We start from the raw sequence: 16,368 nt of genomic DNA, 5'->3' as shown, positions 1-16,368 counted from the left end.
AAACTGCCTTCCCCAGTGGTTGTACCATTTGACATTCCAACCAACAGTGAATAAGTCTCCACATCCTCTACAGCGCTTGTCGTTTTCGTTTTATTGATAATGGCCATTCTGGTGGGTGTGAGATGATATCTCATTGAGGTTTTGATGTGTAATTCCCTAATAGCCAGAGAAGCTGAGCATCTTTTTATGTGCCTTTTGGCCATTTGTATTTCCTGTTCTGAGAAGTGTCTGTTCATGTGTTTTGCCCATTTTGTAACTAGGTTGTCTGTCTTTTTGTTGTTGAGTTGAACAATCTCTTTATTCTGGATACTCGACCTTTAACTGATATATCGTTTCCAAATATTGTCTTCCATTGTGTAGGCTGTCTTTTTACTTTCTTGACAAAGTTCTTTGATACACAAAAGTGTTCAATTTTGAGGAGTTCCTATATATTTATTTCTTCAATGCTTGTACTTTGGGTGTAAAATCTAGGAAAACGCCTCCCATTGTAAGATTTATAGGATATTTCCCTACATTTTCTTTTGAAAGTTTTATGGTCTTAGATCTAATATTTAGATCTTTGTTCCATTTTTGAGTTAACTTTTGTATAGGGTGTGAGATATGGATCCTCTTTCATTCTTTTGCATGTGGATATCCAGTCCTCTAGGCACCATTTATTGAAGAGACTGTTCTGTCACAGGTGAGTTGGCTTGACTGCCTTATCAAAGATCAATTTTTCATAGATGAGAGAGTCTACATCTGAACAATCAATTTGATTCCATTGGTCAGTATATCTATCTCTATGCCAGTACCATGCTGTTTTGACTATTGTAGCTTCGTAATACACCGTAAACTCAGGTAGTGTGAGAACTTCGACTTAATTTTTCTTTCTCAGGATATTTTTGGCTATTCGGGAGACCCTGCCCTTCCAGATAAATTTGGTTATTGGTTTTTCTATTTCTGAAAAGTAAATTCTTGGGGTTTTAATTGGTATTGCATTGCATCTATAGATCAATTTAGGTATATTGACATCTTAGCTATATTTAGTCTTCTAATCCATGAACACGGCATGCCATTCCATTTATTTAGGTCTCTACGATTTCTTAGAGCAATTTCTTATAGTTTTCTTCGTACAGGTCTTTTGCATCCTTAAATTTATTCCCAAATATTTTATTCATTTGGTTGCAATTGTAAAAGGAATTGTTTTCTTGATTTTCCCCTCAGATTGTTCATTATTAGTGTGTAGAAACACCACAAGTTTTTGAGTGTTGATCTTGTAACCTGCCACTCTGCTGTAGTCATTTATTAGCTCTAGTAGTTTTGCTGTGGATTTTTGGGGGTTTTCGACATGCAATATCATATCATTTGCAAACAGTGAGAATTTTACTTCTTCCTTTCCAATAGCTTACATTTCTTTTTCTTGTCTAACTGCTCTAGCTAGAACTTCTAACATAATGTTGAATATCAATGGTGTTAGCAGACATCCTTGTCTTGTTCCTGATCTTAGGGGGAATGTTTTCAGTTTTTACCCATTTAGGATGATGTTAGCTGTGGTTTTTCATATATTCCCTTTATCATGTTGAGGAAGTTCCCTTCTATTCCTATCCTATGAAGTGTTTTCAACAAGAAAGGATGTTGAATTTTGTCAAATGCCTTCTCTGCATCAATTGAGATGATCAAGTGGTTTTTCCGCTTTGATTTGTTGATACAGTGTATTACATTAATTGATTTTCTTATGTTGAACCACCCTTGCATACCTGGGATGAATCCTAATTGATCATGGTGTATAATTCTTTTAATGTGCTGCTGGATTCGATTTGCAAGAATTTTGTTTAAGATTTTTGCATCTATATTCACTAGAGAGATTGGTCTGTAATTTTCTTTTCTCGTAATATCTTTGTATTACTTTGGTATGAGGGTGATGTTGGCTTCATAGAATGAGTTAGTTCGTCTTCCCTCCTCTTCAATTTGTTTGAGGAGGATTAGTAGCAATTCTTTCTTGAATGTCTAGTAGAATTCACACATGAAGCCATCTGGTCCTGGACTGTTCTTTTTTGGGAGCTTCTTAATGACTAACTAAATTTGTTTACAGGTGATTGGTTTGCTGAAGTCATCTATTTCTTCTTGAGTCAATTTTGGTTGTTCATGATTTTCTAGGAAGTTGTCCATTTTATCTACATTGTCGAGTTTATTAGCATAAAATTATTCATAGTATCCTCTCTTTTATTTCTGTAGGGTCAGTGGTTATGTCTTTTCTCCCATTTCTGATTTTATTTATTTGCATCCTCTCTCCTCTTCTTTTTGTCAAACTTGCTAAGGGTCCATCAATCATTGATTTTCTCATAGAACCAACTTCTGGTGTTGCTGATTTTCTTGATTGTTTTCATGTTCTCAATTTAATTTATTTCTGCTCTAATCTTTGTTATTCCTTTCCTTTTGCCTGCTTTGGGGTTAGTTTGCTGTTCTTTCTCTAGTTCTTCCAAGTGGACAGTTAATTCCTCGATTTTTGCTCTTTCTTCTTTTTTGATATAGGCATTTAGGGCAATAAATTACCCTCTTAGCACTGCCTTTCCTGCATCCCATCAATTTTGATATGTCGTGTTTCATTTTCATCTGCCTCAAGATGTTTACTGATTTCTCTTGTAATTTTTTCCTTGACCCACTGGTTGTTTAAGAGTGTGTTGTTGAGCCTCCACGTATTTGTGAATTTTCTGGCGCTTTGCCTATTATTGATTTCCAACTTCATTCCCTTATGATCTGAGAAAGTGTTTTGTATGATTTCAATCTTTTTAAATTTGTTGAGACTTGCTTTGTGACCCAGAATATGGTCTATCTTTGAGAATGATCCATGAGCACTTGAGAAAAAGGTGTATCCTGCTGTTGTGGGGTGTAATGTCCTATAAATGTGTGTTAAGTCGCGCTCATTTATTGTAATATTCAAATTCTCTGTTTCTTTATTGATCCTGTGTCTAGATGTTCTGTCCATTTATGAGAGTGGGGAATTGAAGTCTCCAACTATTATGGTAGATGTGTCTATTTCCCTTTTCAGTGTTTGCCTCATGTATTTTGGGGCATTCTGGTTCGGTACATAAATATTTATGATTGTTATGTCTTCATGTTGAATTGTTCCTTTTATTAGTACATAGTATCCTTCTTTGTCTCTTTTAATTGTTTTACATTTAAGTCTAATTTGTTGGAATATTAGTATAGCTACATCTGCTCTTTTCTGACTGTTGTTTGCATTAAATAGCTTTTCCCAACCTTTCACTTTCAACCTATGTTTGTCCTTGGGTCTAAGATGCATCTCCTATAGACAGCATATAGATGGGTCCTGTTTTTAATCCATTCTGCCACTCTATGTCTTTTGATTGGGGAGTTTAATCCATTAACATTTAGTGTTATTACTGTAAGGGCAGTACTTTCTTCAACTATTTTGCCTTTTGGATTTTATATGTCATATCTAATTTTTCTTTTTACCTTTACTGATGTCTTCATTTCTACACTCTTCTCCACATCTCTCTCTCTCCTGTCTTTTCTTATCTGTCTCCAGTGTTCCTTTCAGTATTTCTTACAGAGCTGGTACCTTGGTCACAAATTTTCTCAGTAATTTTTTTGACTGAAAATGTTTTAATTTCCCCCTCATTTTTGACAGACAATTTTGCTGGAAATAGAATTTTTGGTTGGCAGTTTTTTCTTTTAGTATCTTAAATATAACATCCCACTGTCTTCTCACCTCCATGGTTTCTGCTGAGAATTCTACATAGTCTTATTGGGCTTCCCTTGTATGTGATGGATTGCTTTTCTCTTGTTGCTTTCAAAATTCTTTTTCTCTTTGACATCTGACATTCTGATTAGTGTCTTGGAGGATGTCTACTTGGATCTATTCTGTTTGGGGTACACTGCACTTCTTGGATCTATAATTTTCAGTCTTCCATAAGACTTGGAAAATTTTCAATGACAATTTCCTTCCTTAGTTTTTCTCCTCCTTTTCCCTTCTCTTCTTCTGGGACACCCACAATACATTTATTCATGCACTTCATGTTGTCATTCAATTCCCTGATCCCTGCTCATATTTTTCCATTCTTTTCCCAATATTTTCTTTTGCTTGTTGGATTTCAGATGTCCCGTCCTTCAGTTCACTATTTCTATCTTCCGTCCCTTGAAATCTAACATTGCAGGTTTCCGTTGTTTTTTTCATCTCTTCTATTGTGCCTTTCATTCCCATAAGTTCTGTGATTTGCTTTTTAAGACTTTCAATTTCTTCTTTTTGCTCATTTCTTGCCTTCTTTATATTCTCCCTCAATTCACTGATTTTATTTTTCATGAGGTTTTCCATGCCTGTTTGTACATTCTGAATTAATTTTTTCAACTTCTGTATCTCGGAGTTGTTGGTCTGTTCCTATGACTGGGCCATATCTTCAATTTTCCTAGCATGATTCGTTATTTTTTGTTTAAATTTATTTTTTGTTAAATTAAATGTCTAGTCATTTAATTTCCTTAATTAGTTTATTCTGGAGATCGTTTTCACTTTTTTTTACCTAGGATTTTCTTGGTGGATGACTTTGTTTTCTATCTGTTCTTTGACATTCAGTTTAGCTTATTCTAGACCTCTAGCTTAGGTTTTGTTTAACAGATCAGAATTTTTCAGTTCTTGTTTTCTCGTTTCTTGCCCTGCCTGTATGGTACCTTGTTTATTTTTTTCCTACTTAGGAGGGTCTACTTAGGTATTATAGACCCCCGTCAGATTTTCGCAGACCAAACTGGCCTCCTCTCAGGAGGAAAGAGTCCCTGCGCCAGTTTTCCCTGAGGGTGGGACCCAACAGGTTGAAAGACTTTCCTATGAAGCCTCTGGACTCTGTTTTTCCTGTCTTGCCCAGTATGTAGTGTTTGTCTGCCTGCGGGTCCTACCAGCAAATGGTCATGTGGTACCTTTAACATCAGGAGACTCTTTGTGCTGGTGGTGTGGTTGACACAGAGAAGAGGTTGCAGGCTGACCTTAATCGCTTCAGGTTTCCAGACCCTGGGGTCTGAATTCCTTGAGGGAGGGATTCCACCTGAGTCAGACCCCACCCCTTTCCTGGGGAAGGCACAGCCTCCAAACAAACTCTCAAACAAGACTAATTCTGCCCATGCCTGGGTAGCTGTATCCAAAGAGCAGTCAAACCATAGAAACACAGCCACAAAAAACAAAAGAAAAGAAAAATCCTTTTCAGAGCAGGACCCTGGTTTCTTGGCTTAAGTTGGTACATTGCTCTGTGTATCTCCAGGTCCTATGTGCCCCCTCCTCTCCTTCAGGGCCCAGACCCTTTCAAGTATTTTGTGCTGTCCAATCCAAAAAACCTCTGTGTGTTTTTTTTTCTTCTTCTTCTTTTCAGTCAACCCTGCCCCAGGGGCAAAAACTAGCAACCTCAGTATTTACTCAAGGTTCAGCTGAGCTAGGGGCCTATTTTTAGGAATCAGAATTTGTTCATTAATTCCACAAGTGGAGCTTGGTTATGCTCAGCCCCAGCTGTTAGTGAAGTCTCTTTCTTTTCCTCTCTGGGAAGTAGCCTGTGGAGGAGGGGTGCCGGCCATGGCAGCTTGGAGATCTCACAATTATGGATGGCTTTGGAGCCGGTCCAGCTTGTCCACACTGGGGTACACTGTGTGTCTGGTCACTGACATGGCCTCAGCAGTTGTTCTGTACTGTTCTTGGCTATGTACTAGCTGCTCTGGAGGATGAACTAAATCCTACTCCTCACTAAGCCACCATCTAGTCCTCCAGCAAATTATTAAGAGACAGATGACCCAATAAAAAAAAACCATAAAAGCCTTGAAAAGCACATTTCATTCACAGAAGATTTTCAAGTGTCCAATACAGGCACTTTTTTGTTATCAGGCAAATGCAAATGCAAACGACAATGTTATACTATTACACACCTACCAGAATGACAATTTTTTAAAACTGACAGTACCAAGTATTGGTTAAGATGTAAAACAATGAAATTCATATACTCTATTGCTGGGAATGTAAAACTGGAGCAATCACTTTTGGAAATTGTTTGTCAGTATTCACTAAAGCTAATTTTCATACCCTATACCCAACAATTCTACTAGAAATACACCTAGCAGAAAAGTATACGTTTTTATACCAAAAGACAGATACAAGAATATTCATACCAGCATTATTCTAAGTAATACCTTACTAAAGTAACCCAAATGTCATCAAAAGTAGAATGGATAAACTTAATTTTGGTGTATGCATAAAATGGAAGTATTATAAAGCAATAAAAGAGAATGAACCATTATATGCCACAATATAATCTACGACACAGTGTTTAGTGAAAGAAAGAGGCATAAAAGTGTGCATACTGATTGACTGTATTTACATAAACTGAAAAAAAAAACAAGTAAAACCAATCTATGGTGGCAGAAGTTCAGAAGTGTGGTTGCCTTGAGGGAAATGATTAGGAGGATGCAAATAAAGGATCTATCTTCATCTAAGTGGTAATCACCTGGGTGTATTCATTTGTAATGTAGTTTACTTTAATTAACAAATGAAAGGAAAGAAGGGAGGGAGGATGAGAGGGAAGAAAGGAAAGGAATAAAAGGGAGGGAGGGGAGGAAAGAAAAAGGAGAAAAGTTAACTTTATCCCATGGGCAATGAATTTCTGAGCAGGTAAATGATACAATAAATGTGGTATTTTATAAACCCTTTTCCTGGCTTTGCAGGAGTTTACTGAAGAAAAAATACTAGAAGAGGGACTATCTAGCAGACTACTACAATAATCCTGGTGTCCAGTCCCCAGTATTTACTGCATGTGTTGATAATGCTTGACTTACAATATGTATGGAGGGAAAAGCAAAAAGACAATCTAAGAGAAAAACCAAGAGGTGGTGCTGACTAGACCTGTGCTGGAGAGCAGACTGAAAAAAAGGGAAGGACCGAAGTGGACTGTGAAGTTTCAAGGCTAGTTGACAGAGCACTCATGACCTAATGACAAAGGTTCCAATGACTCAATTCAGGCTGTGACTGAGCAGAGGTTTCACTGCCTATGAGGGGGGGGTGATGAGGCTGTTAGGAAGAAGTCACCCAGCGCATTGGTAAGGCTTGACAACTGTTTGTTGATATTGATATTAGCTTCAATACCACAGGTCTGATTATGTGGGAAAATGAAGAACTGAAATAGATTCAGCCAGATCACAAGTAAAAAGTAAAATAGGTCAGACACAATTGCTAATCTGCATATGATATTTGTTCTTTACAGCCTAGGAAAGATGCCAGTGTCACCCTTCTACTCACTCTGGCTTGCCGATGCTCCACTTCAGCTCTCAGCTTATCTCGCTGAAGTCTCAGTTTACGAAGCCTGCTTTCCACTGCCTGTGGCTCTTCTAACCTTTTATGGGATCTGTTCATTTGAGTCTCCAGTCTTTCCAAATGAGCTAAAACACCTAAGGAAAGTAAAAAAGGAATTTCACAAAAAGCCAAGAATTTCAAATTCTAGTAACAAGGAAAAATTTTCAGGAGAGAGGGTGACTCTCCTTTCAGAACTTTGTAGGTGGCTGGATTATTATACATTCACTACAAATTCTATAAAAAGCCACAGGAGCTGACAACAGAGATCAACAACCAACAACCTTTTAGGCTGAATGATGATATACAAATAGTTCCCGATAAGGACACCATCCAAAGAGCATAAGAGAGAAACTGAATCGTCTGTTCTGTACCAGTAAGGCAGCAGCATTTTACATAGGCCTGTGGTAGATCACAAAAGTACATCTCTAGTGTAGGATCCAATGACTATCATGAACTGGATGAAATATCCCTTAAAAAAAATTCTATTCTTTTAACTATCAGACTTTAACTAGGTTTCTTTCGATCTAGCATCTATGTTTTTAGGGTTCAGAAGGGTCTATATACATAAAAGTTCAAATTTACTTTCCTGGCTTGGGTCAGAGTCTAAAACTTACCTCAATTACTTTTTCAGTTAAGACTAGAAAACTGGACTCTCTTCTGGCTGGCTTCTATTTTGAAAAAAAACTGATGTGACACCAAGTAAAAAGAGACACACACTATACGCAGAATTGCTTTATTTTACTTATTTTTCATATCCTCACTTAGGGACTCTTATCCCCTTCCCCTTTTACTATCACTTATCCCTTTGCTGTCCTGTATCTTCATCCTATATCTTCTGTTATATTGTTATACAATCATCTTCAAGAATCAAGGCCACTCCTCTCTCTCCAGCCAACACAATAAGCAAACTCACCACCCTCCCCCTGTTTACGTGGGACATGACTCCCAGGGGTGTGCACCTTCCTGGAAACGTGGGAAAGAAATCCCAGAATGAGCTAAGACTCAGCATCAAGAGATTGAGAAAACCTTCTCGACCAAAAGGGGGAAGAGTGAAATGATACAAAATAAAGTGTCAATGGCTGAGAGATTCCAAACAGAGTTGAGAGGTTATCCTGACACATTAAATAGATATCACCTTGTTAGTCAAGAGGAAGCGGAGAGGCTGGAGGGAACTGCCTGAAAATGTGGAGCTGTGTCCAGTAGCTATGTTTCTTGAAGATGACTGTATAATGATATAGCTTTCACAATGTGACTGTGTGATTGTGAAAACCTTGCGTCTGTTGTTCCTTTTATCTACTGTATGGACAGATGAGTAAAACCTGTGGATTAAAAATAAATAAATAAAAGGGGGAACAAATGTTAAAATAAATTTAGTAGATTAAAATGCTAGTGATCAATGAAAGGGAGGGGTAAGGGGTATGGTATGCATGAATTGTTTTGTTTTCTTTTTCTGAATAGATGCAAATGTTTCAAGAAATGATCATAATGATGAATATGGAACTATGTGATGATATTGTGAATTAGTGATTATATATGTAGAAAGGAATGATCAAAAGTTACAAATGTTTCTGCTAGGTCTTAGGGTGTGGCCAATATGGTGGCTTAGCAATGTGCACGTTTTAGTTCGTCCTCCAGAACAACTACTAAATAACCAGAAACAGTACAGAACAGCTCCTGGAGCCACGTCAGTGACCGGACACACAGCGTACCCCAGTCTGGACCAGCTGGACCGGCTACAAGCCTCCTCAGAACCCAGGGAGAGTCTGCCAAACTTAAAGGTGCCACAACATCTCTTGCTGGTGGGACCTGCACGCAGACAAGTGCCACATACTGGGCAGGATAAGAAAAACAGAGCCCAGAGACTTCACAGTAAAGTCTTTTAACCTACTGGGTCTCACCCTCAAAAAAACTGATGCAGGTGACTCCTTCCCCGATAGGAGGCCAGTTTAGTATGGGAAACCTTGGTTGGAGTCTATAATACCTACATAGACCCTCCTAAGGGTGGGGAGGGAAAAGGCATCATACAAGCAGGGCAAGAAACAAGAAAACAAGAACTGAAAAATTATCCTCTGTTAAACAAAACCTAAGCTAGAGGTCCAGAAAAAGTTGAACTGAATGTCAAAGAACAGACAGATAACAAATTTATCCAGCAAGAAAACCCTAGGTATGAGAAGTGAAAGCAATCTCCAGAACAAACTAATTAAGGTAATTAAAGGTCTAGACACCAGCAAAAAACAACAAATCACACCAGGAAAACTGGAGATATGGCCCAGTCAAAGGAACAAACCAATAGTTCAAATGAGATACAGGAGCTGAAACAATTACAACAATGTAGATGAAATGGACAACTTTCTAGAAAGGCATGAACAACCAACTTTGACTCAAGAAGAAATAGATGACCTCAACAAACCAATCACAGGTAAAGAAACAGAATCAGGCTCCCACCGCCAGCCAGCCCTCCTATTCCCCCTTCTCCATCGGCAGCGCTCCCGCCGCCAGCCAGCCCTCCTCTTTCCCCTTCTGCTCCAGCGGCGCTCTATCTGCCATCTTATCCTTCCCTTTCTCCTCCTGCTCCGGGGGCTCTCCAACCACCACCGTGCCCTCTTCCACCGTCACCGGTTCCTCCGCCACTGGCCTCGACAGCCTTGCCACCCTCACCTTTCCTCCTCCAGAACAGCTACTGGGGGAGTGGAGACGATACAGAGCAGCTCCCGGAGCCACGACGGAGATCAAAGGGACGGCGTACCCCATCCTAGAATGGCTGACTGTCTGGGAGAACCAGCTCCGGTGAGATCACCGAGGGGCGTGGGCTTTCCTGGGCGGGACGGCAAGCAGCCGGAGTCCCTCCCTTCCTCCTTCCCAGGCCAGCTGGCAGAATTGGGAAGGCGGACCCCTCGGGCCGAGGTAGCTGGCGCCCCCACTACGCGAGGCCCCCCGGACCTACTGAGAGAGGTGGGTCGGAAATCCCCAGCCCGCGGAGAACGGTGACCGGGGGGTCCCTTCCAAACACGTGACTCCCCGGTTCGGCAGGGAACGGTGCATTCTCCTGGCCTGCGGCGGCTGGCGCCCTCCCGCCACGCTTGGCGCCCCGGGCCGACTAGGAAATTCGGTCGGGCGCTCTCCCGGGTTGCGGCGGCCAGCGACCATCCCCGCGTTCGGACCTTCGGGCCGGCTGGCACTCTTCCAAGCTGCTTCTGCTGGCGAACCTCCGCCACGGCGAGAGTTTTCCAAAGTTAAAGGACCCACAGCAACTTTTACTAGTGGAACCCGTAGACAAACGTGTGCCACGAGCGCCACCTACTGGGCAGGATAAGAAAAACAGAACCCAGAGATTTCACAGAAAAATCTTTCAACCTGTGGGGTCCAACATCCAGGAAAATCTGAGTAAATGCCCAGACGCCAGCAGAAGATAACGGATCACGCTCAGAAAATTGAATATGGCCCAGTCAAAGGAACAAACCAATAGTTCAAATGAGATACAGGAGCCGAAACAACTACTGCTGAATATACGAACAGAAATGGAAAACCTCTTCAAAAACGAAATCGATAAATTGAGGGAGGACATGAAGAAGACATGGGATGAACAAAAAGAAGAAATAGAAAAACTGAAAAAACTAATCACAGAGCTTATGGAAGTGAAGGATAAAGTAGAAAAGATGGAAAAAACAGTTGATACCTACAATGATAGATTTAAAGAGACAGAAGATAGAATTAGTGATTTGATTTGGAGGATGGAACATCTCAATTTCAAAAACAAACAGAAACTATCCGGAAAAGAATGGAAATATTTGAAAAGGGTATCAGGGAACGCAAGGACAATACGAACCGCACAAATATACGTGTTGTGGGTGTCCCAGAAGGAGAAGAGAAGGGGAAAACGAGGAGAAAAACTAATGGAAGAAATTATTACTGAAAATTTCCCAACTCTTATGAAAGACCTAAAATTACAGATTCAAGAAGTGCAGCGCACCCCAAAGAGATTAGACCCAAATAGGTGTTCTCCAACACACTTACTAGTTAGAATGTCAGAGGTCAAAGAGAAAGAGAGGATCTTGAAAGCAGCAAGAGAAAAACAATCCATCACATACAAGGGAAATCCAATAAGACTATGAGTAGATTTCTCAGCAGAAACCATGGAAGCTAGAAGACAGTGGGATGATATATTTAAATTACTAAAAGAGAAAAACTGCCAACCAAGACTCCTATATCCAGCAAAATTGTCCTTCAAAAATGAGGGAGAAATTAAAACATGCTCAGGCAAAAAGTCACTGAGAGAATTTGTGACCAAGAGACCAGCTCTGCAAGAAATACTAAAGGGAGCACTAGAGTCAGATACGAAAAGACAGAATAGAGAAGTATGGAGAAGAGTGTAGAAAGAAGGAAAGTCAGATATGATCTACATAATACAAAAGTCAAAATGGTAGAGGAAAATATTATCCAAACAGTAATAACTCTAAATGTTGATGGACTGAATTCCCCAATCAAAAGACATAGACTGACAGAACGGATTAAAAAACAGGATCCTTCTATATGCTGTCTACAGGAAACACATCTTAGACCCAAAGATAAATATAGGTTGAAAGTGAAAGGTTGGGAAAAGATATTTCATGCAAATAACAACCAGAAAAGAGCAGGAGTGGCTATACTAATATCCAACAAATTAGACTTCAAATGTAAAACAGTTAAAAGAGACAAAGAAGGACACTATATACTAAAAAAAGGAACAATTAAACAAGAAGACATAACAATCATAAATATTTACACACCGAACCAGAATGCCCCAAAATACGTGAGGAATACACTGCAAACACTGAAAAGGGAAATAGACACATATACCATAATAGTTGAAGACTTCAATTCACCACTCTGATCAATGGACAGAACATTTAGACAGAGGATCAATAAAGAAATAGAGAATCTGAATATTACTATAAATGAGTTAGACTTAACAGACATTTATAGGACATTACATCCCACAACAGCAGGATACACCTTTTTCTCAAGTGCTCATGGATCATTCTCAAAGATAGACCATATGCTGGGTCACAAAGCAAGTCTTAACAAATTTAAAAAGATTGAAATCATACACAACACTTTCTCGGATCATAAAGGAATGAAGTTGGAAATCAATAATAGGCGGAGTGCCAGAAAATTCACAAATATGTGGAGGCTCAACAACACACTCTTAAACAAAAACTGGGTCATAGAAGAAATTGCAAGAGAAATTAGTAAATACCTCGAGGCGAAGGAAAATGAAAATACAACATATCAAGACCTATGGGACGCAGCAAAGGCAGTGCTAAGAGGGAAATTTATTGCCCTAGACGCCTATATCAGAAAAGAAGAAAAGGCAAAAATGCAGGAATTAACTGTCCACTTGGAAGAACTGGAGAAAGAACAGCAAACTAATTCCAAAGCAAGCAAAAGGAAAGAAATAACAAAGATTAGAGCAGAAATAAATGAAATTGAAAACATGAAAACAACAGAGAAAATCAATAAGACCAGAAGTTGGTTCTATGAGAAAATCATAAGATTGATGGGCCCTTAGCAAGATTGACAAAAAGAAGAAGAGAGAGGATGCAAATAAATAAGATCAGAAATGGAAGAGGAGACATAACTACTGACCTCACAGAAATAAAGGAGGTAATAACAGGATACTGTGAACAACTTTACGCTAATAAATACAACAATTTAGAGGAAATGGACGGGCTCCTGGAAAGACATGAACAACCAACTTTGACTCAAGAAGAAATAGATGACCTCAACAAACCAATCACAAGTAAAGAAACTGAATTAGTCATTCAAAAGCTTCCTAAAAAGAAAAGTCCAGGACCAGACGGCTTCACATGTGAATTCTATCAAACATTCCAGAAAGAATTAGTACCAACTCTCTTCAAACTCTTCAAAAAAATCGAAGTGTAGGGAAAACTACCTAATTCATTCTATGAAGCCAACATCACCCTCATACTAAAACCAGGCAAAGATATTACAAAAAAAGAAAACTACAGACCAATCTCTCTAATGAATACAGATGCAAAAATCTTCAATAAAATTCTAGCAAATCGTATCCAACAACACATTAAAAGAATTATACATCATGACCAAGTAGGATTCATCCCAGGTATGCAAGGATGGTTCAACATAAGAAAATCAATTAATGTAATACACCATATCAACAAATCAAAGCAGAAAAATCACATGATCATCTCAATTGACGCAGAGTAGGCATCTGACAAGATTCAACATCCTTTCCTGTTGAAAACACTTCAAAAGATAGGAATACAAGGGAACTTCCTTAAAATGATAGAGGGAATATATGAAAAACCCACAGCTAATATCATCCTCAATGGGGAAAAATTGAAAACTTTCCCCCTAAGATCAGGAACAAGACAAGGATGTCCACTATCACCACTATTATTCAACATTGTGTTGGAGGTTCTAGCCAGAGCAATTAGACAAGAAAAAGAAATACAAGGCATCAAAATTGGAAAGGAAGAAGTAAAACTATCACTGTTTGCAGACGATATGATACTATACGTCGAAAACCCGGAAAAATCCACAACAAAACTACTAGAGCTAATAAATGAGTACAGCAAAGTAGCAGGTTAGAAGATCAACATCCAAAAATCTGTAGCATTTCTATACACTAGTAATGAACCAGCTGAGGGGGAAATCAAGAAACGAATCCCATTTACAATCGCAAGTAAAAGAATAAAATACCTAGGAATAAATTTAACTAAAGAGACAAAAAACCTATATAAAGAAAACTACAAAAAACTGCTAAAAGAAATCACAGAAGACCTAAATAGATGGAAGGGCATACCGTGTTCATGGATTGGAAGACTAAATATAGTTAAGATGTCAATCTTACCTAAATTGATTTACAGATTCAATGCAATACCAATCAAAATCCCAACAACTTATTTTTCAGAAATAGAAAAACCAATAAGCATATTTATCTGGAAGGGCAGGGTGCCCCGAATTGCTAAAAACATCTTGAGGAAAAAAAACGAAGCTGGAGGTCTTGCGCTGCCTGACTTTAAGGCATATTATGAAGCCACAGTGGTCAAAACAGCATGGTATTGGCATAAAGATAGATATATCGACCAATGGAATCGAATAGAGTACTCAGATATAGACCCTCTCATCTATGGACATTTGATCTTTGATAAGGCAGTCAAGCCAACTCACCTGGGACAGAGCAGTCTCTTCAATAAATGGTGCCTAGAGAACTGGATATCCATATGCAAAAGAATGAAAGAAGACCCATCTCTCACACCCTATACAAAAGTTAACTCAAAATGGATCAAAGATCTAAACATTAGGTCTAAGACCATAAAACAGTTAGAGGAAAATGTTGGGAGATATCATGGATCTTAGAACTGGAGGCGGTTTTATGGACCTTAAACCTAAAGCAAGAGCACTGAAGAAGGAAATAAATAAATGGGAACTCCTCAAAATTAAACACTTTTGTGCATCAAAGAACTTCATCAAGAAAGTAGAAAGACAGCCTTCACAATGGGAGACAATATTTGGAAATGATATATCAGATAAAGGTCTAGTATCCAGAATTTATAAAGAGATTGTTCATCTCAACAACAAAAAGACAGCCAATCCAATTACAAAATGGGAAAAAGACTTGAACAGACACCTCTCAGAAGAGGAAATACGGATGGCCAAGAGGCACATGAAGAGATGCTCAATGTCCCTGGCCATTAGAGAAATGCAAATCAAAACCACAATGAGATATCATCTCACACCCACCAGAATGGCCATTATCAACAAAACAGAAAATGACAAGTGCTGGAGAGGATGCGGAGAAAGAGGCACACTTATCCACTGTTGGTGGGAATGTCAAAGGGTGCAACCACTGTGGAAGGCAGTTTGGCGGTTCCTCAAAAAGCTGAATATAGAATTGCCATACGACCCAGCAATACCATTGTTAGGTATCTACTCAAAGGACTTAAGGGCAAAGACACAAACGGACATTTGCACACCAATGTTTATAGCAGCATTATTTACAATTGCAAAGAGATGGAAACAGCCAAAATCTCCACCCACAGAAGAGTGGCTAAACAAACTGTGGTATATACATACGATGGAATATTATGCAGCTTTAAGACAAGATAAACTTATGAACCATGTAATAACATGGATGGACCTAGAGAATATTATGCTGAGTGAATCCAGCCAAAAACTAAAGGACAAATACTATATGGTCCCACTGATGTGAACGGACATTCGAGAATAAACTTGAAATATGTCATTGGTAACAGAGTTCAGCAGGAGTTAGAAACAGGGTAAGACAACGGGTAATTGAAGCTGAAGGGATACAGACTGTGCAACAGGACTAGATACAAAAACTCAAAAATGGACAGCACAATAATACCTAATTGTAAAGTAATCATGTTAAAACACTGAATGAAGCTGCATCTGAGCTATAGGTTTTTGTTTTGTTTTGTTTTGTTTTGATTTTACTATTATTACTTTTATTTTTTTCTCTATATTAACATTCTATATCTTTTTCGGTTATGTTGCTAGTTCTTCTAAACCAATGCAAATGTACTAAGAAATGATGATCATGCATCTATGTGATGATGTTAAGAATTAATGATTGCATATGTAGAATGGTATGATCTCTAAATGTTGGGTTAATTTCTTTTTTTCCGTTAATTAAAAAAAAAAAAAAAAGAGAAGGGATAATTGGAGATGAAGGGATACAGACTGTACAACGGGACTGGATATAAAAACTCAGAAATGGACAGCAGAATACTACCCAATTGTAATGCAATTATGTTAAAACACTGAATGAAGCTGCATGTGAGGTATAGGTTTTTTGTTTTTGTTTTTTTGTTTTTTTTTCTTTCTATTATTGTTTTAATTCTTATTCTGTTGTCTTTTTATTTCTTTTTCTAAATCGATGCAAATGTACTAAGAAATGATGAATATGCAACTACGTGATGTTATTAAGAATTACTGATTGTACATGTAGATTGGAATGATTTCTAATTGTTTTCTTAATTCTTTTCTTAATTAATAAAAAAAAAATCTAC

General features: G+C 38.5%; 1 protein-coding gene across 4 annotated transcripts in view; it reads right to left on the bottom strand.

The window, feature by feature from the left end:
• Positions 1-16,368, bottom strand: part of CENPO (centromere protein O) — a 75,287-nt gene that overhangs the window by 44,953 nt on the left and 13,966 nt on the right. For all 4 annotated transcript variants that reach the window (XM_077152289.1, XM_077152288.1, XM_077152290.1 and 1 more), the window contains one exon: positions 7,262-7,410. In XM_077152289.1, the coding sequence (XP_077008404.1) occupies positions 7,262-7,410 (149 nt within the window). The remainder of the gene's footprint in view (positions 1-7,261; positions 7,411-16,368) is intronic.

This window comes from Tamandua tetradactyla, chromosome 3, assembly GCF_023851605.1.
Source record: "Tamandua tetradactyla isolate mTamTet1 chromosome 3, mTamTet1.pri, whole genome shotgun sequence".
Lineage (NCBI taxonomy): Eukaryota > Metazoa > Chordata > Mammalia > Pilosa > Myrmecophagidae > Tamandua > Tamandua tetradactyla.
Note: the sequence above shows the minus strand (reverse complement) of the source record. Positions and strands in the feature narration are given on the sequence as shown.